Below are 27,031 nucleotides of genomic sequence, written 5' to 3' on the forward strand. Positions count from 1 at the left end.
TTCAGCATGAGTAACTTCCCTGTCTCATGGGAACGCAAGGATCTTGTCAAGGCCAATCCCTTCTGTGAGGAGAGTCAGGTTGCTGGCAGGCCTGCTGCCTTGCCTGACATGCAGGCACTTACCTCTTCAGCAGGAGAAGAGTGCGGGTGCTCAACGACTCCTCCAGCCTTTTCTGAAGTTTCACAGAGTCACAGGGGTTGTCAGGGACCTCTGGAGATGACCCAGTCCCACCCCTGCCAGAACAGGGTACCCTTGAGCAGGCTGCACAGGACAGCGCCCAGGATCACGGGGTGCGAATGTCTCCAGAGATGGAGGGAGACCCCCACAACATCTCTGGGCAGCCTGGCCCAGGGCCCTGCCACCCTCTCAGCAAAGTTCCTCCTCTGGGTTAGGGGGAACTTCCTCTGGTCCAGTCGGTGCTCATCACCCCTTGTCCTGTCCCTGGGCACCACTGAACACAGACTGACCCGACCTCCTGAACCCACCCCTCATGGGTCTCTCAGCATTGAGAAGATCCACCTCAGTCTTCTCTTTTCTGGGCTGAACAGCCCAAGTCCCTCAGCCTCTCTACATCAGAGAGATGTTCTGGTGTCCTCAACATCTCCATAGCCCTTTGTTGTCCCCTCTCCAGGAGCTCCCTGTCCTTCCTGCCCTGGGGAGCCCAGCACCACACACACTATTCCCGATGAGGCCTCCCCAGGGCAGAGCAGAGGGTCAGGAGAATCTCCCTGATATCTCTTGATGCTGTTGGCTTTCTTGAACACGAGGGCACATTGCTGGTCATGGTTATCTTGGTGCCTACCAGCACACACAGGGTTTTTACCACAGAGCGGCTTCCCAGCAGTACCTAACTGTACTGGTGCCAGGGGTTATTCCTCCCTGGGTGCAGGACCCTGCACTTGCCCTTGCTGGATTCCATAAGATTCCTCTCTGCCCAGCTCTCCAGCCTGTCCAGATCTCACTGGATGGCAGCACAGCCTCCAGGCATGCCAGACACTCCTCCCAGTTTGGTGTCACCAACAAACTGGCCGAGGGTATATTCAGTCCCAAGTACACTCCATCCTGAGAAAAGCCAGAAGCTCACCCAAGCTCACCCAGCCAATCAGGCATGGAGGGAGGCATGCCCAGAGCAACTGTGGGGGATTTAAATGCATTGGAACCTTAATGGTCATCAGTCAGTGAGGCAATCAGCAGTGGCGACAGTAATCACTGAGGTAAGCTCAGGGCCTGAGAGAGAGATCAGGCTGTACAGAAGGGTTCCCAAGATCAGCACACCTCCCTCAACCCACAGCGAAAACCTGGAAGCTCACCCAAGTTTGCCCACCCCCTGATGTCACAGGACCCCACTCCCACCTCTCCCCAGCCTTAAAAGGGGTCCAGCCAGCCAGCTGGGCAGCAGAAATGGGGCTCAGCCAGCTGACAGGTGAGTTTGGCTGGTGAGGGTCACTAATCTCTGGCAAGGAATTGAGTAATGGTGTCTACCCGGCGTAGGGCCACAACACCAACACCTTCCAGTGTGGAAGTAGGAACCCAGTTCAAACAACCGCAGCAGCATGTTGCAGTCTTGGGGTGCAGGGAATGTCACTGCATGCTGGTAGCAGGAGACAGCTCTGATCAGGGCTGTGAGAACAGATAAGGGATCTCCTCAGCCAAGCTCATACCTGCAAGATGTGCTCAAAGACAAACTAGAAAGACTTATGAGCATTAGGGAGGCTGAGGTGGAGATAGATTGGTGGAGCCAAGCTCTGTCCTCCCAACGATGGAAATGTGAGCACCCAGGATCAGAGTGACCTTGTACCCTGCCCCAGGCAGGATAGACTAAATGAAAGGGATGAATGGAAGCAGCCAAGTGGCAAGTGACTTCCATGCCTGTCCTTCCTCCCCAGGTTCCCCTGAGTAATAGATATGAAGCCCTACTGGAAGGTGACCAGCCAGATAATGAGATGGCTGATAGGATAACTGTACCTGAGGTAGCGTTCCGTCAGACAAGACCCCCCTAAGCAAACCATCAAAACATCCTCTGTTAGGAGAAAAGGTGGGTCATTTTCTTAGGGGATTCCCTTCTGGAGGGAACTGAGGGCCCGATCTGTAGGCCAGACCCTCTGCATAGGGAGGTCTGCTGCCTTCAGGGAGCCTCAGTTAGTGTAGATTTGAGATTAGGAAAAAATTCTTCACTGAAAGAGGGGTCAAGCATTGGACCAGGCTGCCCGGAGAGGTGGTGGAGTCACCATCCCTGCAGGGTTTCAAAATTGTATGCACATGGCACTCCAGGAGATGGTTTAGTTGCCATCTTGGTATTGGACAGGCTGTTGGACTTGATGATCTCAGTGGTCTTTTCCAACTGTAAAGATTCTATGAAATAGGTGCTGCAGGTGTGGAAGGCCATTCAGTGTGAGATCCTGCCTTGGTAAAGATCAGAAGCCACACATATATAGAACATCTGAGGGCACACACTTTGTTGGTGTGTTTGCACCTGTAGAAGCTCAGAAAATCATTCAATGAGAACAAAACTCCATTAAAAATGAGCTGCTCTGTATGTCAGCAGGACTATGAAATATTTCAGAGGGTTGGACAGGAAGGAAAAGCAGCTGTTAATTGTTGCGGGGGGGGGCAGTTGGGCTCATGAAGTGCAGTGGGCTTTGTATGACCTGTGTGGGTCTCATATTTAAATAGGTCAGTTTGTCCCTGGGAAAAGCAGCTTTTAGGTGGTCCTCATCGTGTTCTTCATGATGTCTGCCTGGTTGTTTATGTCTGAAACACTCCAAGTGACCCTGGGGGTTTGGGTGCAGGAACCTAATAGGGTAAACAGAACAAGCCACCACAACCCAGAGCCTGTGCACGAGTTGGGGGCTGAAGCAGCAGAGCAAACTGCACGTTTCCTGTGGTTTTTCCACAGGAAGTCTCATGCAGGCAGCAATGTCACTGTGGTCTGAGGTGCAGCATGATGCATCCTGCCTGCACCCCTTAGGGTGGACTAGCTCTCCCTACCTCAGAAATGTCTTGGAAAGGCTTTTCTGGAGCCATCCAGACCAGGATCACAAATGGTGGGGAGCTCCCCAGCCCCAGTCCATCTCAGTATGTCCAGATGCTGAGAGCTGCGTTACAAGGGTTACAGGAGGAGGCACTTGCCATGGGCAGGTGACAGGATGGACACGGTGCCTGAGGACAAGAACAAAGACCTTGGGGAACATTTAGGTTTGCACCACGTGTCTGTTACTTTGCTCTATATTCCCTCACCCTTTCCCTCCCCACTCCTCCCAGCCCATACCTTCCAGAAGCACTAAAGAAGATCATTTCCACGCGTGTGTGTTATCTCTGCATCCCTGAGCATCCTGGGATGTTTAACTCTGCTGTGCAGCGAGATGGAAGGATTCTCACAGCATGGGGCAGAGACTTGAAGCAGGTGCCCAAGGAAGAGGCAAATCTTATAATTAGCACAGGGAAATGAAATGAATATGCGTGTACTGGGATGATAGAAGGTGACCACCCAATTAAAGGGCTATGCAAATTGCCCCCACGGATGCACACCTTCAAGGAGCACACTGTTAATTTAAATAAGCTTGACCAGTGGGAGGTGAAGTGATAATTACTGCCCAATTAGTGACAATTGAGCTGTTTTCTTCTAATCCTGATGGGGACACACACACAACAACAAAACGATCAAAAACCTCTCTCTGCTGCCCTAGTTAGGTTTTTGATCAATTTTAAGCAATATAATTTAATTTTTTACAGTTAAAATGGAGACAGAACAAAACCATCCTTTTTTTTTTTAGTTCTTTTTCTTGCAAGAAAATGTGGATGGGAAAAAGACAAAAAAAAGAAGAAATGGGATAAAAACAAGGTGGGAAGAAAAAAGGGGGGGAAGCAGGGAAGAGAGGTAAAGGCAGAAACAAAGGGGGAAAGAGGGGAAATAAAAAAAGACAAATGTAAAAAAGAGGGGTTAAGGTTTAAAAAAGGTGGAAGGGGATAAAATGGGATAAAGAAAAAAACAAAAGGCACATAAATAAGGGTAAAAAGGTAAAAGAAGGAGGAAAAATATTTAAAAGAGGAAAAGCTTAAGAAAGGGAGGAAATTTTGAAAAAAGGAGGAAAAGGGGTTTTTTAAAAGTAGGCAAAAAAGTGGAGGGGGAAATAAGGAAAAGGTAGAAAAAAAGATTTTTAAAAAACCTGAGGGAAAATGTGAACAAAGGTTAAAAAAAGAGGGAAAAGGCAATGGTGGAAAAGGTGGTTTTTCCCTAATGGGTGGGGGTTGCCCCATCCTTCCTCACCCCCGCGGCCAGGTGGGTTCGGGTCCACCCTCCCCTCCTATGGTGGGGGCGCAGGTACCGCGGAGCCCCGCGCTGAGCCTGTGGGGGATGCGCGGGGCTGGGGGGTGCTGAGCCCCAGCCATAGCTGCACTGGAGCCGGCGAAGGTAGGGGGGAGCCGGGGGATGTTGGGTAAGGGGAACCCTTGGACCCTGTGCAGCAGTGTGGAGTGGGACCGGCTGCAGAGGAGGGGTCTGACCTCAGGGCTGGGGGTTACTGAGGGGAAATGTTGGGGCACCGAGTTTTTCCTTAATTTACTTTAAAAAATAATCATCGGGTCCAACCCCCTGCCAAGGCAGGTTCCCTAGGACATATCACACAGGTCATCATCCAGACAGGGCTGGAATATCTCCAGAGAAGGAGACTCCACACCCCCCTGGGCAGCCTGTCCCAGGGCTCCCTCACCCTCACTGGGTAAAAGTTCTTACGCATGTTGGTGCGGAACTTCCTGTGCTCCAACTTGCAGCCATTGCCCCTTGTCCTGTCTCCATGGACCACTGAAAAGGGGCTGCCCATTTCCCCCTATGTCCCACACTTAAGATATTAATAAACATTAATCAGATCCCCTCTTAGCCTTCTTTTCTCCAGGCTGAACAGTTCCAGCTCACTCAGCCTTTCCTCACAGGGGAGATGCTCCAGGCCCTTCATCATCTTTGTAGCCTCCTCTGGACTCTTTCCAGGAGATCCCTGTCTTTTTTATACCAAGGAGCCCAGAACTGGACACAACACTCCAGGTGGGGCCAGACCAGGGCAGAGTAGAGGGGGAGGATCCCCTCCTGTGACCTGCTGGCCACACTTTTCGTGATGGCCCCAGGATCCCATTGTCTCTCTCAGCCCCCAGGGCACACTGCTGGCTCATGGCCAACCTATCATCAACCAGGACCCCCAGGTCCTTCTCCACAGAGCTCCTCTCCAGCAGGTCATCCCCCAGCCTGTACTGATACAAACAGTTATTTCTTCCCAGGTGCCAGACTCTACACTTGCTTTTGTTGAATCTCATCTGGTTTCTCCCTGCCCAGCTCTCCAGCCTGGCCAGGTCTCACTGGATGGCAGCGCAGAGTTCCTGCGTGTCAGCCAATCCTCCCAGCTTTGTATCATCGGGTACTTGCTGAGGGTGGATGCTGTTCCCTCATCAAGGTCGTCAGTGAAGATATTAAACAGGACTGGACCCAACACTGAGCCCTGGGGAACACCGCTAGTCACAGGTCTCCAGTCAGATTCTGCTCCACTGATCACCATCCTCTGGGCTCGGTCCGACAGCCAGTTCTCAACCCACCTCACTGTCCACTCATCTATCCCATGCTCTCTCAGCTTTACTATCAGGGTGTCATGGGAGACAGTATCAAAGGCCTTGCTGAAGTCAAGGTAGATGACATCCACTGCTCTCCCTCTATCCACCCAGCCGTTGATGACATCATAGAAGGCGATGAGATTGGTCGAGCACGATCTCCCCTTGGTGAATCCCTGCTGACTGCACCTTAGGACCTTCTTCTCTTCCAATTGCTCCCTCAGCACATGTGGATGTATCCCATCAGGGCCCATGGATTTATGTGCACTGATACCTCTGAGATGCTCCAGGACCACTCCCACCTCAACCAGAGGAAAGCTCTCCGTTTCCCAATCTCTCTTTCTTCCTTCCAGGGTCCAGGAGTCCCGAGGGGTCTTTGAAGTGAAGACCGAAGCAAAGGCAGCATTCAGTATCTCCACCTGCTCATTATCCCCTGTTACCAGCACACCCGCCTCATTCAGCAGGGGACCTACATTATCCCTGGTCATCCTCTTACTATTCACATATCTAAAAAAACCCCTTTTTATTACCCTTTATGTCCCTTGCCAGTTTCATTTCCAGGTGGGCTTTAGGCTTCCTAGTCGTGTCCCTACAGGCTCTGACAACATTCCTTTATTCTTCCCAGGTGCTCAGACCCTTTTTCCACAATTCATAGACCTTCTGCTTCCCTTTGAGTTTACTCATTAGCTCCACGCAGGTCTTCTGCCTCTCTTTCCTGATTTCTTGCTCAAAGGGGTGCATCGATCCTGTGCTTGTTTAAATGCTGACCAGCTCTCACAGGCTCCCTTACCTTCTAACAGCACAGCCCACAGGATGGCTCCTATTAGGTTGCAGAAGAGATCGAAGTTTGCTATTCTAAAATTCAGGGTAGCTATCCTACTTTTTGGCTTGCTTCTTCCACTCATGGTCACTTTGTTCCAGGCTGCCCCCAAACTTCGCTTCCCCAATGAGACCCTCCTTGCTGGTAAAAACAAGGTCTAGTACCCGCCCTCCCCTTGTAGGTTCCTGTATCATCTGTAGCAGGAAATTTTCTTCTACACACTGCAGAAATTGTCTGGACTGCATACGACTGGCCCTGTTGCTTGCCCAGCAAATATCTGGGTAACTGAAGTCCCCCATAAGGACCAGCACCTGGGATCTCGAGGTTACTTCTAGCTGCTTGTAGAATGCACTATCAACTTGCTCCTCCTGATCAGGGGGCCTGTAGTACACACCCACAACAGTGTCACTCACACTTGCCTGCCCCTTGATTCTTACCCACAAGCACTCAACTGATGGTTCATCCTTCCCCAGGTGGAGCTCAATACATTCCAGCTGCTCTCTCACATAAAGAGCAACTTCTCCACCTCACCGCCCTAGCCTGTGTTTCCTAAAAAGCACACAGCCATCCATGACAGCGTGCCAGTCGTCCAGTCTGTCCTACCACGTCTCTGTGATTGCAATGAGATCGTGGCCCTGTGACCGCACAAAGATCTCTGACTCTTCCTGTTTATTACCCGTGCTACGCGCATTCGCATAGAGGCACGTTAGGGGGGCAGCAGATGCAGGTATCCTCAACAGGTCACAGGGAGGTTTCTGACAGGGGATGGGCAATGGTGGCTCCACTGAGGAGTCCTCAGGGCAATCCACAGTATTTTCCCTACTATCACGTGGAACAACATCCCCAAGTCCGTCCCTGTGCCATTGGCATTTATCTTCTTCTGTCATCAACTCTTGTCATGTCTCCTGAAGCACTTGCCTGATCCCAGCAGCCTTCACGGTATCCCCTTTCCCCTTCCTAACTAGTTTAAAGCTCGCTCAATGAGCCCTGCCATCTCCTGGGCAAGGATCTGGTTTCCCCTTGGGGACAGCTGAGCCCCATCAACAGTCATCATGCCAGGAGCTGAGTACACCATCCCTTGGTCAAAAAACCCAAAGTTCCTATGCCAGCACCAGCCTTTCAGCCACTCATTCAACTCCTGGGTTCTTCTAACCTGCTCTGAACCCATCATCGCACTAGTAGGGTAGAGGAAAATATTATTTGAGCTCCCCCTCCCTCAACAAAGCACCCTAGGTCCTGAATTCCCTTTTGATAGTGTGCAGGCTACACTTTGTGATTGCATCACTGCTTGCTTGAATTATCAATAATGGGTAGTAGTCAGAGAATCTCACCAGCCCTGGGAGCCTTCTGGTGATGTCTCTGACCCGGGCTCCAGGGAGGCAGCACACCTCCCTGCGTGTAGCATCAGGTCTACATATGGTGCCCTCCATCCCCCTGAGGAGGGAATCACCTACCACAACTACCCTTCTCTCTTGCCTAACAGAGGCAGTCTCAAGGTGTGCGGTCGATCGCCTCACTCTAGGCTTCCGCTTCCTCTGAGGCAGACGGGCTGCATTCATCTCCTCACTTTCCTCCTCCTCAACTTTCAGGACCTCATACCCATTGCTTAGGAAAACCTGTGTGAGCGGGGTAGGCAGGCAGGGGGAGTGCCTATGACGGCGAGCTGGGACTGTCTTCCAGCCCTCCTCTGGGTTCAGGTCACTCCCTTCTAGCTGACCAGGACAGGGCAGGGAGACCGTCATCAGTTGCAGGGTGTCATTCCCTCTGGGATGCCAGGGAGCTACTCCACCAGTCGATCTCCCGCTCGCAGTCCCTAATGCTCCTCAGTCTCTCCACCTCTTCTTTGAGATCTGCCCCCATGCTGAACAGATCTTCCACCTGCTCACACCTCACACAGGTGGAATTGCCCAGACCTCGGTCTGGGTCTCCATGCTCTTAGTGGGGCAAACCCTCTGTCTGCTGGAGACCACACGCCTGGGCAGGTCCTCGGTCTGGGTTGCTACACTCTTTATGGGGCGAGCCCTCTGTCTTGTGCCTATAACATGTCAGCCTCTTTCGTGAGAGAGCTACTGCTTACTGCCGGGTGTCTCTGCTGCACAGGGGCTTTTCCTGGCAGAGAAACCACTCCAAACACTCTTGCAATTCATGTTCTATCGCTACGGCTCTAGCTGTGCCGGTTCTGAGCAGTCGGTCGCGTGGACTAACCAACTATGTAAAGGATGTTACACCTAAAGGACTGCAATGTTAGCACGGTGTGTGTGTTGTGATATCCCAGGAGAAACAACTTCTCTCTGAGAAGGGAACAATAGAGAGGATGAAGGAGCAACAACAGGAGGGGTCTCAAGTCTGCAGGACCAGCTCTGTGGCTCTGTTAGCAAGACAAATGCTAAAGTTCACCACAAAAGCACATGTAATGAAGAGGAGGAAATGAAGCCCACAGGGAGATACTATCAGAGTGGGCTAGGTGGGTGGGTGATAATGATCTCTCATGATAGAAAAACACTTCTGTTAGCAGGCAGCGGAAGTGTGAGATGAGAAGAGCAGAGAGGTCTCAAGCAAAGACACCTCTGAGAAATGTACTTATTTCTGCTGCTTGCTGAGCAACCTCAGATGTGTCACTGCTTGACAGCTCTCAGAAATGTACCTATTTCTGCTGCTTGCTGGACTGGGAGGGGTTCATGGAGGGAAGTACTTCTGGGAGGTGAAGGTGAAGAAGGAGATGATTCTTGTTGGACTCTGGGGGCGGCCAGGGACTCCTGGAAGGAGAAAAAGGAGCTGAGCCCTGAAGGAGGGATCTTGTGGGTGAGGTACCAAGAAGCAGTTTGATTGTCTCACCTCTCCTCCCGACCCTTGTCCCTGTCCCAGGTCCCCAGCAGAGTCTGGGTGTGTCTGGACTGCCCGCAGGGGCTGGTGACTTTCATGGATGGTCACAGTGGGGTCAAGATCTTCACTTTTCCACAACCTCATTCAATGCAGAGACCATCAGCCCCTGGTTTGGGGTGGGTACAGAGGGAGTCGAGCTGTGCCTCTGGGACAGCACATCCTGCTCTTCTTCCATTCCCCCGGAACCCCGCAGAGCCCCTGCCCTTCTGCAGACAATGTCCATGCTTTTCTCCTCGGTGCCGTGGGAGCTGGTGTCCCTCTCGGCCCTGCCCAGGCAGAGGGACACAACTCAGTAAACATTTGTCAATAATGATGGCTGTGTGTGCTGCTTCTCTGTGTTTTAGTTCTGCAGAGTTTCAGTCAGTTCCTCACAAGTTGGTTTCCTTCTTGGCTGGGGTAGGGCATTCATTCCACACCCTCCCCCTGCTGCACCGTGGGGTCCCACCCACAGCAGACAGTCCTTCATGAACTTCTCCAACGTGAGTCCTTTCCCACAGGGCTTCAGCTCTTTACCAGCTGCCCCAGCATGGGTCACTGCTATGTGTGCAGTCATAAATCACAGTGTCTCTCAGTCCCAGTCCTCCACAGGGTCACCAGCCTCCCCCCAGCAAACCTGCTCCAGCGCAACTCTCTCCCTTGCTCATCTCTGTGTCTCTGTCTCTCTCCATGGGCTGCAAGTGCTAGCAGGGCCTTGCTCCAACATGGGTCACAGCATCTCCTGTCTGTCTTCCCCTGCTCCAGCATGGGGCCTCTCCACAGGCTGCAGGTGGGGTCTGGGCTTTTTCCATGGGTTGCAGGGGGACACCCGCTCCACCATGGGTTTCTCCAGGGGCTGCAGGGGCATTTTTCTCTCTGGCACCTGGGGCACCTCCTCCCTCCCTTCCCTGGCCTTGGTGCCTGCAGAGTTTCTTACATCTCCTCACTCCCTTCTCTGGGGGAAAAATGCAGCTTATTGCAGGTTTTTTTATCTCCCAAATGTGATTCCCAGAGGTGCTGTGACCATCACTGATGGGCTCAGCCTTAGTCAGCAAAGACTCCACCCTTGAATCAGCCGATACTCACTGTGTCAAGCTGGCAGAGAGCTTCTGGCTGCCTCTTGCAGAAGCACACCCCTTCCCCCTCCCCCCCCCCCCCCAGCTATTCCCCTTCTCAGCCATAACCCAGCCAGGAAAAAAACTGGGACAAGCAGTCAGTCCCAGTGTGGGGCTCCCCAGTCTGGAGGAATGGGGAGGAACTTCGCATGGTCAGAGAAAGTCTGTCAAGATGTGGTTAGAGGTCCTGTATGGAGAGGCTGAGACCCAGGTTTCTTTGGCCTGGGGAAGGGGAGGCTGAGGGAAGCCCTCTTTTGCTACGTGGAAAGAACATAAGAAAGGAAGTCCACCTGACACTGCTGTTTAGATGGTCAGAATTGAGGTCAAAATAAAGGAATGTCATTCTGAGGGTAGTGCTGTGGTGTAAAATGTCACTCAGAGGAGGTGTGGATCATAGAATCATAGAATCACAGGGGTTGGAAGGGACCTCGAGAGCTCATCAGGTCCAACCCCCCTGCCAAAGCAGCTCCCCAGCTCATATTGCACAGGTCGGTGTCCAGACGGGTCTTGAATATCTCCAGAGATGTAGACTCCACCACCTCCCTGGGCAGCCTGTCCCAGTGCTCTGTCGCCCTCACTGTGAAAAAGTTCTCCTGCATTTTGGTGCAGAACTTCCTGTGCTCCAACTTGCAGCCATTGCCCCTTGTCCTGTCTCCATAGACACTGAAAAGGGGCTGCCCATTCCCCCTGCATCCCATACTTAAGGTATTTATAAACATTAATAAGGTCCCCCCTTAGTCGTCTTCTCTCCAGGCTGAACAGCCCCAGCTCACTCAGCCTTTCCTCACAGGGGAGATGTTCCAGGCCCTTAATCATCTTCGTAGCCCTTCTCTGGACTCTCTCTAGGAGATCCCTGTCTTTTTTATACCAGGGAGCCCAGAATTGGACACAATACTCCAGGTGGGGCTTGAGCGGCTTTGAGATGAGCTGGTGGCTTTGTGTTTGTGGAAACAGCTGGTGAAATAGCAGACAGAGCAGTCTAGGCTGTAATCATGTGGTGAGAATGAGGTGGGAAGGGCAATGGGTGCCTGCAGCCTGCAGGGAAACAGGCACAGGCATTGGGCATTGGGGGATGGGCTGTGGTGCAGATGGCCAAGGGTGCTGGTAAGGCTGAAAAGGCTTGATAGGAAAGAGGTCTTTGCCCCCTTGGCTATTGATGATGTCCCAGCCACAGAGGCCTCAGAGGAGACACATTGTCATCATGGCCATGGAGTATAGTTGCATCCTTGCACTCACCCCAGGGAAGACACCATGTGTTATACGTCTGTCCTTCCCTTGGCATCACAATCCCCACATGCCAAGGAAGAGCCCTGAGAATCAGGACCAAAGAGCAAGCGGGGGTGGGAACTGTGAGCAATTGAAGTGCTTATGTCCAGCCAGTCTGCTGAAAAGATGCCTTTAGACATGGTCGTATCATCAGGAGAGGTGGAAACACCTGAATGAAAGAGACAGGGAGATGAAAGAGACAGACTGGTGGCAATGCCGGTACAGGGGAAGGTGAGTATTTCTTCTGTTGCCATTGGTACCAATCCTGGAAATTCTCATTCTGTCATGGTGGGAAAGCATTGCCATTTCAGACAAGTAGTCAAGGGATTCAGCTGATTAAAATGTGCTTGTAATTCTTTATAAATGTAAGGGAATAAAAAGAAGAAGGAAAAATTGTGTCCCTTTGCAGGCAGACCTGCTGCAAAGAGAGCACAGGTCATCATTACGAAGTGTCTGGGTCACACAAGACCAGCAGATACTGCTTTAGGAGTGGGATGAATGTGGACACTGTTATTACACCTTAGACAACCTAGGAAGAAAAAACCAAAAACCAACTACTACTGCAACCTACTTGCGGAGATGGGCGATGGGCAACACCCAATTCGATATGAATTTCAGGTGAAGACGTTTATTGGGTGAAATCCCACAGATAGGAGACATTTGTTACTGCAAACGTGGCAAGCTGAGAAACTGCTAATTGGCTACACACACTGTTCACACCAAACTGATTGGTTAGTGATTATAATGAGTTCTGATAAGTATAATTTATAGCTAAACATTGTTACTTTACTTGTGATGTCTAAAAGTATCCGCACACCTGCTGTTTTGACCATCTGTTATGGCTGGTTCTTGACATGTTCACTGACTCCCAAATACCTTCCCATAACTCCTTCTTGGTTTAGAGCAGTTTGTACCCCTGTCTTCAAGGCCGCTGTGTTTTGAGAATGTGATTACAAAAATCCTCTCAGCATGAGTAACTTTCTTGTCTCATGGGAACTTGAGGATATTGGCAGGGCCCGTGTCTTCTGTGAGGAGAGTCAGGCTGCTGCCAGGCCTGCTGCCTTCCCTGACAATTCCCCCTGTTTGTATTTGTGTTACAGAAACTGCCTGTAGAGATCTCTGCAGGGCCCTCTGCAGAAAGCTCAACAAACATGGCAGTAAGAGTAAGACAACCACTACAACTGCTAAAATCAGCAATCCGGTTCTGGCCAGTGACAATACCCATCCTGACATTCCCCACCCATGAAACCAATTGTCCAATCCAAAGAATCCATTTTCTTGTTGTAGCTTTTGTGTTTGATCTATTAATTTCTGAATGCTGGCATGAATGGACTGAGAGTGGTCAGACAGGTTCCTGCAGCACGTGCCATCAGAATCTTGACACCCGTGTCCGTGAGCCAGTGATAGGAAATCAGTTGCTGCAGGATTCTGTGACAGGACAGGTCTCACAGAATCCACATCCATAGCCTCAGCTACCTTTGCTGTCGTATTTGTTTGCTTTGCCAGTCAGGAGTGTCAGGAGTGTCTGGGTGTAGGTAACAGCAGCTTCTCTTCTGGTACAGGCAGCCATTACTGTCCGTGACCTTAGGCTGTGGGGAAGTCACTATTTCACTAATTTACAGGCGTATTTCAAAGACTGTTAAATAGTTCAATATTTCCCATAACAAAACTCAAGTCCACCGTGGCTGCACTTGGAACACTTGAGTTCAGTTCCTGGGATCAGGATCCCATCCTGGTTCATGCAGACTTGCTTTCTTCTGGATCCACAGCTTCATCCACTTGGCTGGTCCCCACTTGGTTCCCGTATCTGTAATGACACAGGCAGATCTCCTTCCCCAAGTTAGTACCTGTAACTTCATTTCTTACTAACACCTGACATCGACTTTCTTTGATCCCTCCCAAAACCTCCTTTTAAACCTACTCCATGTTTCACCATTGGAGGTACCAAACTGTCCTGTGTCAGACTTTAATGTTTAGTTGATCAGCTGGAGAGATCTCCTTCTCTCCCCCTTTTTGTTTGTGAAGCAAACGCTTGAGAGTTTCATTCATTCTTTCCACCATGGCCTGGCCTGTGAGCGAATGTGGTGTCCCTGTGACATGGGGAATGCCCCATAACTGGAAGAAGGTTTGTGTTGCCTGTGCTCTATATCCTGGGCTGTTGTCGGTTTTGATTTCAGGGGGTACCCCAAGTGCTGCTGTGGCAGAGCACACGTGGTGCTGGACATGTTTACTGGATTCCCCCGTTTGTGCAGTAGCCCCACACTGCCAGAGAAAAGGGTTCTGTTCCTGCAGTTTCTACTACGTGATTGTGGCCTTTTACACTGACCTGGGCTGTCGCCTCCAAACACAGAGTTACAGTTCCCTTTGGCTGCATGGGCAGGAACACCCATTCTAACAGCCTTAAGGGATCTTTGTCATTAGTCCACTGCATTATAATAGCAAACACATGTTCTGTCTGATTAACGACTGTGACTCCTATGTCCCACTCAGCATCCCATCCATGGGTATATGTATTTTTGATTTTGTTACTAATGACTTCCAGGGCCTTTTTAGCTGCTTCTGACAGGATTCTGGGTGCTCCTACACCACCTCCTCCCTTTAGCAATGCCACTACAGGTTCCAGTTCCCTATTCGTAATGCCACACAATGGTCTAACCCAGTTAGTATCTCCAAGCAGCTTTTGAGCATCATTTAACGTGCTGACCTCAGCTGGGATCTCAATCCTTTGGGGTGTTACGGTACTTTTATCAATCTGCCACCCCAGAGATTTCCACACTGGCTCCTTTTGAATTTTCTCTGGAGCAATCTGTAACCCCTTGCTTTCCAAATGCCCTGTCAACTCATGAATCAAACTTTCAAGGTCCAAGTTTTTTCCCACAATCAGTACCTCATCCATGTGATGATAAAAGATGAGATCAGGATGGGCTCTTCGTACTGGAGCAAGTGCCCAGGCTACATAAGCCTGGCACACAGTGGGTGAATTTTTCATGCCTTGTGGGAGCACCACCCAATGACACCTTTCCATGGGTTCAGTTTTGTTTAGAGTAGGGACTGAAAAGGCAAATTTTTCATAATCATCAGGGTGTAAGGGAATAGTGAAAAAACAACCCAAACGTCCCAATTTTTAGGTCTCATGTTTGGAGGTGGCAGACCGGGCTGCGAAGCTCCCGCATCTTCCATCACTTCATTGACTTTTCTCAACTCGTGCACCAAGCGCCATCTCCCGTCCTGTTTAGGGATGGTAAAAATAGGCGAGTTCCACGGGCTTGGGGAGGGCTGGATGTGTCCCTTGGCCAGTTGCTCCTCTAGTCAATCTTGGAAGTGGGCAAGTTTTTCTTTAGGAAGCGGCCATCGCTCGACCCAAACGGGGGGTTGTGTTTCCCAGGTGAATTTTCAAGGAAGCTGCCCACTTTCAATGGTCGCCATCCAAACTCCTTCTGCTCTGTGCCCAGCCTTGCTCTCAGTGGATAAACACATCCCTGAGCCTGTGGCACATCCCAACAAATGCTGCCAACCGATTCCTCAGGAGACAGTGATTTCTGGGGGAGTTGGGTGGGAGGTGTGGATGGGAGGGGTGGGTGTAGAGACCAAGTGGGTCCCTGATCCGATGGCTGACAAGGCAGCTTCTGGCCAGGCGGCTTCTGGACCATCTCTGTAGGGCTTTTGTCCCTGTGCACAGGCTCCTTGTCAGTGTCCAGAGGCTCAGAGAAGGGGGAAGAATGAAAAAAGAGTGGAAAGAGAGAGAGAGACAGAGAGAGAGAGAGAGAGGTTGCAATCTCTACCACCCCAGAGCTGCAGTGTCCTGTCAGTCCAGTGTCTTCAGGTCCAGTGGGGGAACGTTCCCTCCACGTTGGTCACCTCTGTTCTTTTATTGTGTTGTATTCACTCCTTCCAGGAATCAATCAGCATATTCCAAGAGCTACTTTGTTTAGCCACCCCCCCCCCCCCCCACACACACACACAGTGGTGGTGTGCTTGCCCAGTACCGTCGCTGGGAGGTTTCAGGTGGTCTTCAGGGGTCTCCAGGCCCCTCTCTCTTCCAGACCCCGGGTCTGGGCGCATGCGCAGGGCTTGGGTTAAATTCACTCAGCTCTGCATTGGGGGCCATAGGAAGGCAGGAAGCATCTGGTCTTGCAGTGTGACCATTGCTGCAGTGCTGACAGTGGGGAGAGCTGGTGGTGGAATGTTCCAGCAGGGTTGAGACAAACACCTGACAGAGTCTCTGAATTGTTGGAGACGGTCCCCTACACCACCCTCTGGCTCCACAGGGCTGTTTCCTTCATGGGACGCCAGGGTGGCATGAATGACAGGAGGTAAAGCAAGGAAGAAGGACAAGAGAGAGCATGTTCCCAGCAGCTAACAGCATCCAATGAACTCTGTCATTTGTACTTCTTAAAACGTCCATTTCTTCCTGCTGGAACAGGCTGCCCAGAGAGGTGGTGGATGCTCAGTCCCGGGAGGTGTTCAGGGCCGGGCTGGATGGGGCCCTGGGCAGCCTTGTGTGGATCTACACAATGTGTAGAGCGGGAGCGGGGAGAACCTTCCCCTCGGCTCCCGCTGCTCCATCCCCGGGGGCTCGGGGAGCTTCGCAGCGCTCGGCTGAGTGTCCGGTGCTGGGAACCAGGGAGGAAAGGCTGGGGGGGAGCGGGCGGGGGAGGGGGCGGGGGTGGGAGTGGGGAAGGGAAGGTAAAGGAAGGATACGGACATGCGGGAGGAGCAGGAAGGGTGAAGGAAGAAGCTGGGTGCTGTTTGGGGAGGACAGCGGCCAGAGCAGCGGCTGGAGAGGGGCGTGTCCATGCAAATCGAGAGCAGCGGTGCGCGCACGGGCTGCTGGGAGTGCTCGGTGCGAGCTCTTCGCCGGTTTCCCGGAGCCGGGAGCAGCGGATCCCGGCGGGAAGAGGCGGAATAGGCAGGGGAATGCGAATGCGAGCGGGACGTGAGGGTGTTTTGGGGCCGATGTGAAGCATCCGTGAGGTGTGTGAGTGCCGATGGGGGTGTGTGGAGGTGCTGGGGGTGTTAGTATGACGTTGATTCTTTCTCTTTTGACGTGTGCGGGTCCTTGGAGTTGCGTCCTAGAGCTGGAGATAAACCCGGTGTCGCTGGGTGAGAAAAAGCATTCGCGACGCTTGTTGGAGCTACCACCGGGACTATCTGCAGTTCCCTTGCTATGGTCTGAAGGTCGTTATTACGGTGCTGAGGCTCTGGGGATTTCGGTGCCTCTTTGGGGGAGGGGCAGACCTTCTTTCCCAGATCCCCTCTAGGGCAGCTGTTACCCCATTGCCCTTATCTGCCCTCTTTCACCTCTCTCCTCTCCAGTGCCGCTGCGGATGTGTCTCTCGGTGAGCCCTGGGGGACTCCTGAGGTACTGGGTGACTCTCCACGTGCTCCGGCTGGGATCAGGTAGGGATCCTGCAGGGCTGGTGGCGTCTTTAACCTGCTCTGGGTGGCAAATGTTGGGCAGGAGCTGCCATTGGGTGGGGGGAGCTAATCCCGGAGCTCAGCCCTGCATGCTTTTGCTTTCCCTTGGCTGCTGTGGCTGGAGCAGGGCTGACGGGGGTGGAGGTCGTTTTCTGGAGCAGGTTCCCACTCCTGGGAAACCTCCTTCTCCTTCCTGTCTTCCCATTCCTACTCCAGTTTCTCCGGACCATGGGAGGGCAAAGCAATGCCTGAGGCATGGAGCGTCCACGGCTCATGCCAAGCTCAGCCCTGGCCTGCAACAACCTCAATTAACGTAGGCGCCATCTCCTGTCTCTGTGTCTTTCTCCATGGCCAAGCTGACTTCAGAGTGGTGGGACCAGGTCGCCCTCTACGTGTCACCGTGGGGCAGGACGTCGTGCTGCCCTGTCACTTGTCCCCCAGTGTGGACGCTCAGAGCTGGGACATCAGGTGGATCCATCACGATGTCAATGAAATGGTGCACCGCTACCGACATGGGGAGGATGTGTCCAGGGAGCAGATGGAGGAATATGTTGGGAGGACAGAGTTGGCCAGAGATGGTCTCTCCAGAGGAAGGCTGGACTTGCGAATCTCCGGGCTGAGACCCTCTGACGATGGTCGGTATATCTGCAGTGTGACAGATGGTGCCTCTTATGGAGAAGCTTTGGTGGATCTGGAGGTTTCAGGTTTGTGTGCGGTGTGGTGTTTGCAGGGGTGGTCATGGTGCCCCTGGGCTCATGTGTTCTTCCCAGACCCGTGTCCCATCCCTTGGTGCCCCAGGAGAGCTGGCACGGTGTCTGGCAGCCTTGGGGGGTACAGATGCTGCCTTGAGGCGCTAAAGCTGGGCAGCTCAGTCTTGCTGTGCCGGGAAGTTTGGTGGGAGATCTGGGGCTGTTGGGCATCAGGGCTGGGCGGTTCCTGCCCAGGTTGGGGTGGGTTTGGTGGGAACTGCGATGGGTCTGCTCTGGGATGTGGTGGTGACCTTGGAGCTGAGCCCATCCCTCCCTGACACAGTCCTCGTCTCTTCCCCAGCCACAGGCTCTGTCCCTCAGCTCTCTGTGGAGGGTTATGAGGCCGGAGGCATCCGGGTGCTGTGTCAATCGGCCGGATGGTTCCCACAACCGGAGGTGCTGTGGAAAGACCCCGACGGGCACCGTGTCCCCTCGGTCTCCCAGAGACGTTCCCCTGATGCCAGGGGCCTGTTTGACACCAAAGACGCCATCGTGGTGACGGGAACCAGAGATGGGAACTGGTCCTGTGTGGTCAGGAACAGCCGCCTGGCCCAGGAGCAGGAGGCGTCCCTGCGCATCTCCGGTGAGACGGCTGCAGCCAGCCCCTGCGGCGCTGGAGCAGGGCGGGGGTTGGCTGCCTTGCTTGGAGCAGCTTTGATCTGGGCTTGGGGTGCAGCGTGGGGGTGTGGGGCACAAGGAGACTCTGTCCCATTGGGGCCAGGGCTTGTGGGACAAGGGCTGGGAGGTGTGGGACGGGGGTCTCTTGGTCCTTCTTCCCACAATCTTGAGTGTAAATCGGTCCCTTTCCCTGTGGATCTGTTTGTTTCTCAGCTCCCTTTTTCCATGATGCCCGTCCCTGGATGGCCGCTCTGGGTGTGCTTCTCGTGCTCTCCATAGGGTTCCTTGGCCTCGGAGCTTCTCTCTGGAGAAGGAAATATACGTTTGCCCCTGAGGAACATGTTGCCTTCATCAAAAAGCTCTTTGGGCAGGGACAGAAGGGTATGAGGAAATGGTGTGGTGTGGGTGGGAGGACAGGGTGCCTGGTTGGTGGGAAGGTCCCAGAGACCCTCTGGAACTGGCACAGGAGACCCCAGCAGGGACTAGACTTTTGGGGTCCTAATGTTGGGGCTGAGCCCCAGAGGGCCTGGGTGGGCTGGTGGGGGATTTGCTGGCAGGGAGCCATTCCCGTGAGCAAGGTGGTCTGGTCCTACTCCCCAAAAAGGAGGAGTTGGGGAGCAGCCCGAGCTCTGTGTGCTCCTGTGGGATCAGCCCTGGGGTGAGTGTTTGTTCCTTCTGGTCACACATCACTTCTTGGTTTTGCTTTCCAGGGCAATGGGATGCAGCCCTGGGCGAGTGTCCATGAGCTCCAGCATGGCGTGGGGCCCTTTTCCTGGATGCTTTGTGCTCAGCCTTTTCTCTCCTTACTTGTCCTGTACATCCCGGCATCCATGGGGCTGGGAAAGCTCCAGGCCATGTGCCTGGGAGGGTGGGCAGGTCACGGAGACCAGTATTGGGCTGGATTCTCTTCCCTTACCACGGATCCTTGTGCACCAGCCATGAACTGTGACCAGGCTGCAGAGATCCATTCCTGGGCTTTGGAGGCTCTGTTTACTCTCTCATGAGCAGTCACCACATGAAAAGCTGTCCCCTTTCATAAAATATCACTTGTGGGGTTTTTTTTTTTTTTGCAGATTAGGGGTGTCAAGGGCTTTATCTTCTGGGAACTTCAACATCAACAAAGCCCTTGATAAAATTATTAGTTGTTCCCATTAAAGAGGAAGTTTTATTCTTAACAGATGCCGGGGCTGAAAAATCAACCATTCAAAAACTTCCAAAAGGAATAGACAAAGGGAAGAACTATATGTCAGTAGTAGGAGCAAAAGGAGAACCTTTTAAAGTGCCTATTTTAAAAGATGTAGAGGTAGCATTCAAATAATAGACCTGCACCGCCCAATCAGATTCAAACAATACCCTATACCTATGGAGGGCTGGAAAGGATTAAAACCTGTAGTTGACAGACCTTTGGAACAAGGAACTCTAGAGCCATGTATGTCACCTCACAACACGCCCCTTCTCCCTGTAAAAAACCCAGATGGGTCATACCAGATGGTGGAGGACTGAAGAGTGGTAAATCAGCCAACAATTACCAAATTCCCTGTGGTGGCAAATCCATATACCTTATTGAGTCATATATCTCCCAAACACACTTGGTATAGTGTCATAGATTTGAAGGATGCTTTTTGGACTTGTCCTCTGGATGAGGCATCGGTGGGAACCTGGCTGGCTGATCAAGGCCACAGCTACACATCGCCACAGTCCTGCTTGCAAAACAGCCTTGAGAAGTCACTGACAAAGGGCTAAAAGCACGGGAACAAGAAACTGTAACAAGAGCTCTGCATACTTAGAAATTCCATAGTGGTGATGGAAACCTGATACGGTGCAGGTGGCCTTTCCCCCTGTCGTGGTTTTACCCCAGCTGAGAGCCGAGATCCAGGACACCCCTCTCTATTCTGGCCCCTAGTTGTGTAACCCTCGAAGGTATTATATAACACTATACAGTATAATTATTTATATTATATATATTTATATAAAATATTATCATAACTATAATTATTTAATATAAAGATGAAATATTTAATATGAATATAAACATAGTTATTACATAACTATATATTATATAACAGCAGCTGGCTTGAATAAAGTGAACTTGTTGCTTTTAACCATATTGGTGTGCAGTCTTTTCCTAGCGCCTCTTCGCACTTCCAAAGCCCCTGGAGATAAATTATTTCCCAAGATCTGGATTTTGGACGCAGGAACTCGCAACAGGCATCCAGAGATTATTTTGCTTTTCAATGGGAGGACCCTGATACGGGATGAAAACAACAATTAAGACAGACTGTGTTGCCACAGGGGTTTACAGAGTCACCAAATCTATTTGGACAAACTTTAGAAAAAGTTCTGCAAGATTTCACTATGCCCAGGGAGGTAAAATTATTACAATATGTGGACGATCTATTAATAGCAGGAGAAGCTGAGGAGGGGGACCCGAAATGCCACCATTAAATTGTTAAACTTTTTAGGGGGAAAGGGATTAAAGGTGTCAGTTTGTAGAGCAGGAAGTAAAATACTTAGGACATTGGCTAAGTAAGGGGAAGAAAAAGTTAGATCCTGATAGAGTATCTGGGATTCTATCCTTAAGACCCCCACAAACTAAAAAGGAGATTAGGCAAGTATTGGGGTTATTAGGATATTGCAGACCATGGCTTGAAAATTATAGTGAAAAGGTAAAATTCCTATATGAGAAATTAACTAATAACCAGTTTAAATGGTTTATTGAAGATGATCAAAGATTTGAGGAAATAAAGAAGATATTAATACAAGCATCTGTATTGGACCTCCCAGATCTAGAAAACCCTTTTTATTTATTTGTAAATGCATCAAACCAGACAGCAAATGGAGTTCTTACTCAGGACTGGGCAGGAATCAAAAAACCCGTGGGGTATTGTTCTAAATGTCTTGATCCACTAAGCAGGGGATGGCCTGCTGGTCTCCGAGCTTTGGTAGCTACAGCATTATAATAGAAGAAGTTAGGAAGATCACCTTGAGCTCTCCTGTAAAGGTATATACCCCACACAATGTCAGGGATGTTTCACAACAAAAAGCAGAGGAATGGTTAACAGGCAGACAGATCCTAAAGTATGAAGCTGTATTACCAGACTCCCCAGACTTAGAATTGAGAGGGACCTCTGCCCAGAGCCCAGCAGTTGTTGGGAGACCCCTGGAGGAATTGCTGCGTAATTGCTTAGAAGTAATTGAGACCCAGAGTGAAGCGAGGCCAGACTGAAGAGATACCGAGTTGGGAGCTGGAGAAGAGCTGGTTATAGATGGCTCCTCACGAGTGAAAATTGGGGTATGCAGAGGATGCGTGTGTGTTTGGGGGGGTGGGGTGTCTCTGTGTTTGGGGTCCCTGCAGCCCCGGGGGAGGAGTGTAGTTCCGTGCCCCCCCCCCCCGCCCCGCGGTGCCAGCCCCCCCCCGCAGAAGCGGCGGATCCGGCTCGGGGGGGCGGCCCTGAACATCTTCCTGCTGCAGGCACTCGTGGAGGTGACCCCCCCAGGACCCCTCCGGGCCCCACATACCTCCTGGACACCCACATCATCCAGGCTCAAGGACAGCACAAGGGACAGCGGGGACAAGGTGTCCCCAAGCCCCGGGGATGCCCGGGGGGAGAAGATTTTATGGAATTCAACAAGGGCAAGTGCAGGGTCCTGCACCCAGGGAGGAACAGACCCCCACCACCAGTACAGTTAGGAGTGACCAGCTGGGAAGCAGCTCTGGGGAAAAGCCCTGGGAATGCTGGTGGGCACCAGGCTGACCATGAGCCAGCAGTGTGCCCTCATGGCTAAGAAAGCCAATGGCATCCTGAGTGGTATCAAGAGAAGTGTGGGCAGCAGGTCAGGGACGTTCTCCTCCCCCTCTGCTCTGCCCTTTTGAGGTCTCATCTGGAATATTGTGCCCAGCTCTGGGCTCCCTGGGTCATAAAGGACAGGGTGCTCCTGGAGAGGGGACAGCAAAGGGCTACAGAGAGGCTGAGGGGATTAGAACATTTCTCTTATGAAGAGAGACTCAGTCTCTCTCAGCCCAGAGAAGAGAAGACTGAGGGGGGATCTTCTCAATGCTGATAAATCCTTGAGGAGTGGGTATCAGGAGGATGGGGTCAGACCTTTTTTTAGTGGTGCCCAGGGACAGAACAAGAGGCAATGGGCAAAAAGTGGAATAGAGGAAGTTCCACCCAACCATGAGGAGGAAATTCTTTCCTGTGAGGGTGGCAGAGCACCGGGCCAGGCTGCCCAGAGAGGCTGAGGAGTCTCCATCTCTGGAGACATTCAAACCTCGTGGTCCTGGATGCTGTCCTGTGCAGCCTGCTCAAGGTGATCCTGCTATGGCAGGCGTTTGGCTAGATGATGTCCAGAGGTCCCTGCCAGCCCCGGTCAGTCTGTGTCTCTGTGACTGCGCCGTTAGGTGGAGCTGTCCCCCGCGCAGCCAGCGCTGCAATAGAGAATGCCTGTCGTCTGACACCACACTGGTGTTCCGAGGTTTATTCCCGGGTTTCAGTGACAGAAGGAGACTTTAGTAACGGCAGGACGTTGCAGTGAGCACACACCCCCTTCTCCTGCTGCAAAGGTAAGTGTCTGCACAAGGTGGGCACTGGCTGATGGTCGGTTGTGTCAGGTGCCGGAGCTGCAGGAAACAGTTCCACAGCTGGGCAGTGTGTGAGGGGCAGAGAAGGAGATGGGTGGTTTCATAACCTGCAAGTACCTGCAGTGGGCAGGCTGAGAATGAGGCACCTTGGACCCTGGTGACCCACAGAAGCAGGACTCTGCTTCAGCCTCCAGCTTCACTACCAAATCCAGATATGGAGCTTTAACAGCTGCAGACACCCACCAGCAAGCTCTGCAAGGAGAACCTGGAGCAGCAGCACACAGCAGGTACCGTAAGAAGAAACACCTGCAGTAGGTGAGTGTCTATTAAGGGTCACTGAGGTGCCCCTCTGCCACCATCAGTGCAGAACCAAGGCAGACTACTGCCCCAGGGCTGCAAGTGCAAAACTGATGCCATGAAAAGCGGCAATCAAAACTCACTCCCCTTGGTGCTGTGAAGCAGGTATTTACTGCAGCACTGGGTGCACAGGGGATCGCTCCTCCTAATGTGCTCTGAACGAGCCAGTTGCACAGCTTATATGCAGGTTGTACACACATATTCATGGCCTTTCTACAGAAATGATTAACAGAGTCATTACTTTTATCAGAATTTACTATCATTGGTTTCCACCCTTTCCCACATGTGTGCTACAGTCTTTAAGTGGTCTTCAGGGATCCTGGTCATCGTTTACCTTGTCCACTCATCTTCACCACTGTGTTTCTGCCATGAACTACAGCCCATAAAGACTGCATTCACAACACCGTGATGGGTCTCAACAGTGGTGGCAGAGTGTGATGTTGAGACTGGGCGCAACAAGGCAGCTGACCCAAACACAGTGTTTCTTTGGGAACTGGCTGGTCATCCCTCTCCCTGTGGAGGTGGTGAGCACTGAGCCCATGCAGACAAGTAGAGAGGGTTTATTGGTCTGAAACCATGTAGGTGGGCACTGAAAATGTTCCCTGCCCTGAGCCCCCACAGAGGAACATTAAGAGCATCTCCTGCCCTGAGGCCATGCAGACAGGCATTGAGAAGAAGTCTCTTCCTCTGAGACCACATGGAGAGGTGTTGAGTCAAACACCTCCTGTTTTGAGGTGACACAAACAGTCACTGACTAAAGGGACTCAACTCTGAACTATCATCATCACACTTGCAGGTGAGGAGACAGGGTGGACATCTACACAGTGGACTCTTGTCCTGAGAAGGAGCAGAGGCAGAAATAACCTGGTCCCATCCCTGACAGGGCTGTGAGATGCAGGTAATACTTTTATCCATCAGGCAGGTGGAGACATCTGTTCCCTGGTGGGTCCTGTGCTGGCATGGTGGGGCTAAGAGGGAGGAACTAGAAGGCAGGGAAGCCCAGCACCTGTCATCCATGGCTGGGGACTCAGAGATTGATGGACTGGAAGAGGGGCAGCCTCCTGCAAACTCTAATTGAGTGTGAAGGCAGAGTTTATTCTCAAGGAAGATCGGGTAACCAAGCAAGGGAAGTGGTCCACCAGCATGGAATGTACCTGGTACCTGAGGGCATTCATGGTTGTCTGCAGTGACCCAGAAAATACTCAGGCCTCAGGCCCCCAGAGATCAGGATGACACCCAGCATGCAGAGTCTGTACAGCGGATGTTGGTGTGGAGTACAGTGATGGGTGCCAGCAAACTGGCTGTGGTGGACTGGGTGGACATCAAGGCACCAACTGTCCATTGCACGGAGGATGACAGGGGAATATGGATGGTGTCCCTCCCTCGTTCATGGAAGCCCACTTTTAGATACTGATGAGAATTGATCAGAGCCTCTCTCAGTTTTTCTCCAGATTAAACAGCCCCAGCTCCATCAGCCTTTCCTCATATGAGAGATGCTCCAGTCCCCTCATCATCTGTGTACCCTCCACTGGACTCTCTCCAGGAGTTCCAGTCGTTGGTGAGTCCATGCTGACCATTCCTGATAACCTTTGTTTCCTCCACATGCTTATTGATGACCCAGAAGAAGCTGTTCCATCACCTTTCCAGGGATGGAGGTGAGACTGACTGGCCTGCAGCTTCCTTCATCCTCCTCCTGGCCCTTGTGAAAGACTGGAGCAATGTTGGCTTTCCTCCAGTCTTTCCTGGGGCAGGGCTGAGAGGGACGTCTGCTCCTGCAGCACTGAGGAGAGGAGTGTGGGCAGTGTCTGCAGAAGGGGAGGGGCTCTCGCCAGCAGGATGGGACCACATACAGCTCCCCACTGCAGCCCCTGCTCTGCCCCACTGCCCCTCACCAGGAGTTGCTGCAAATCTGTTACTGACTCTAAATGACAGTGAATATTCTAAATCCCCTGCAGAAAAAGTTGCTCACTGGATGGACACGAGCTGCCCGATGCAGCAGGCTGCCCAGTAAAGCAGTTGCACCTTTGCCCAGTTTGAGGTGCAGATTTTACTGTCTGTGGGTGGGACTTGAGGCTCCACCCCCAGGCAATGAGCTGAAGTTCTGTATCCTCCTACCGAAGTCCAGGGTCAGAAGATACAGCTGCAAGCAGGACCTGGGGACAAAACAGCAAAGCGAAAGCAACATCCAACCCATCCCCGCCTGGTTGGCATGTGCTGGAGGTGGCTTTTCCTGGAACTGTGCCTCTCCCAGCAGCCTGTGCTGGGAAACAGCACTGGGTGAGGTTTGGCACCTCAGGAGGTGTTCCCCATCACAGAAAGGCCTGATGTCCTTGTGTATGATCATTGTCACTGATTTTCCACCTGAGCCGGGGCCACTGGGTCCAACTGAGGGGGTGTGGGGGGTTTCAGGACATTGGTCTGTTCTGGAGGAAAAGGCAGGAGCCCATCAGTCCCAGGAATAAAATGAGGAGAAGGAAGGGAAATTAAGTGGTGACCTTGTGTGGAAGGTGGGACAAGAGGACAAGGTAGGGCTGGGGGCTTCAAGGGTTGGCATGTGCCAACTGTGCCCTGTTCCCTCAGGTACCTCAGATCCCTGGGCAGGACGTGTCCCCAACAGCCCATCCCCATGCAGCGGCAGTTTGTTCCCAGCAGAAGGCCTGGGGTCCTGTATCCATAGCAGGGTGTGGGTATGGGGCCTCTATGGTGCCACACCCAGACCAAGGCAAGCCCCTTTCACCTACAGGAAACTGCAGGCTGGTCAGTCTCACCTCTGTGCCTGGCAAGATCATGAAGCAGATTCTCCTGGAAACTATGCTCAGGAACATGGAGAATGAGGAGGTGACTGGGGACAGCCAACATGGCTTTACTAAGGGCAGTTTGTGCCTGACAAATCTGGTGGCCTATGATGGAGTAACAGAGATGGTGGAGAAGTGAAGAAAGACAGACATTATCTTTCTGGACTTGTGCAAGGCACTCGACATTGCTCAGCACAACATCCTTGCTTTTAACATGGAGAGACATGGGTTCAACTGTGCAGTGCTGGATAGATGGCTGCACTCAAAGAGCTGTGGGCAACAGCTCAATGACCACGTGCAGGACCATGAAGAGTGGTGTTCCTCAGGGGTCAGTACTGGAACCGGCACTGTTCAACATCTCTGCCAGTGACATGGATTAAGTGCAACCTCAGCAAGTTAGCTGATGACAGCAAGCTGTGTGGTGAGGTCAACACACTGAAGGGAAGGGAGGGACCTTGACAGGCTGCAGAGATGGGCCCATGAGAACTGCATGTAGTTAAAGAAGGCCAAGTTCAAAGTCCTGCATGTAGGCTGGTGCAATCCCAAGCACAACTACAGGCTGGGTGGAGACCGAATTGGGAGCAGCCCTGAGGAGAAGGACATGGGAGTGCTGATTCATGACAAGCTCAACATGAGCCAGCAGTGTGTTCTAGCAGCTCAGAAGGCCACCTGTGTCCAGGGCTGTGTGAAGAACACTGTGGCCAGCAGGTCGAAGGAGGTGATTCTGCCCCTCTACTCTCCTCTCGTGAGACACCACCTGGAGTCCTGCATCCAGCTCAGGGGGCCCCAGTACAGGAAAGACATGGAGCTGTTGGAGCGGGGCCAGAGGAGAGCCACGAAGATGATCAAGGGGCTAGAGA

At 52.1% G+C, this 27,031-nt stretch overlaps 1 protein-coding gene across 1 annotated transcript; it reads left to right on the forward strand.

The window, feature by feature from the left end:
* Positions 1-16,357: 16,357 nt before the first annotated feature.
* Positions 16,358-26,310, forward strand: LOC311202959 (myelin-oligodendrocyte glycoprotein-like; the record flags this gene model as incomplete). The annotated part of the gene is made up of 6 exons (XM_084277601.1): positions 16,358-16,377; positions 16,718-16,755; positions 16,969-17,052; positions 17,427-17,774; positions 18,651-18,818; positions 26,120-26,310. The coding sequence occupies 6 exons, from the start codon at positions 16,358-16,360 to the stop codon at positions 26,308-26,310; spliced, it is 849 nt and encodes a 282-aa protein (XP_084133727.1).
* Between the last annotated feature and the right edge of the window lie 721 nt (positions 26,311-27,031).

Source organism: Gallinula chloropus, assembly GCF_964237585.1.
Source record: "Gallinula chloropus genome assembly, chromosome: 32".
NCBI lineage: Eukaryota > Metazoa > Chordata > Aves > Gruiformes > Rallidae > Gallinula > Gallinula chloropus.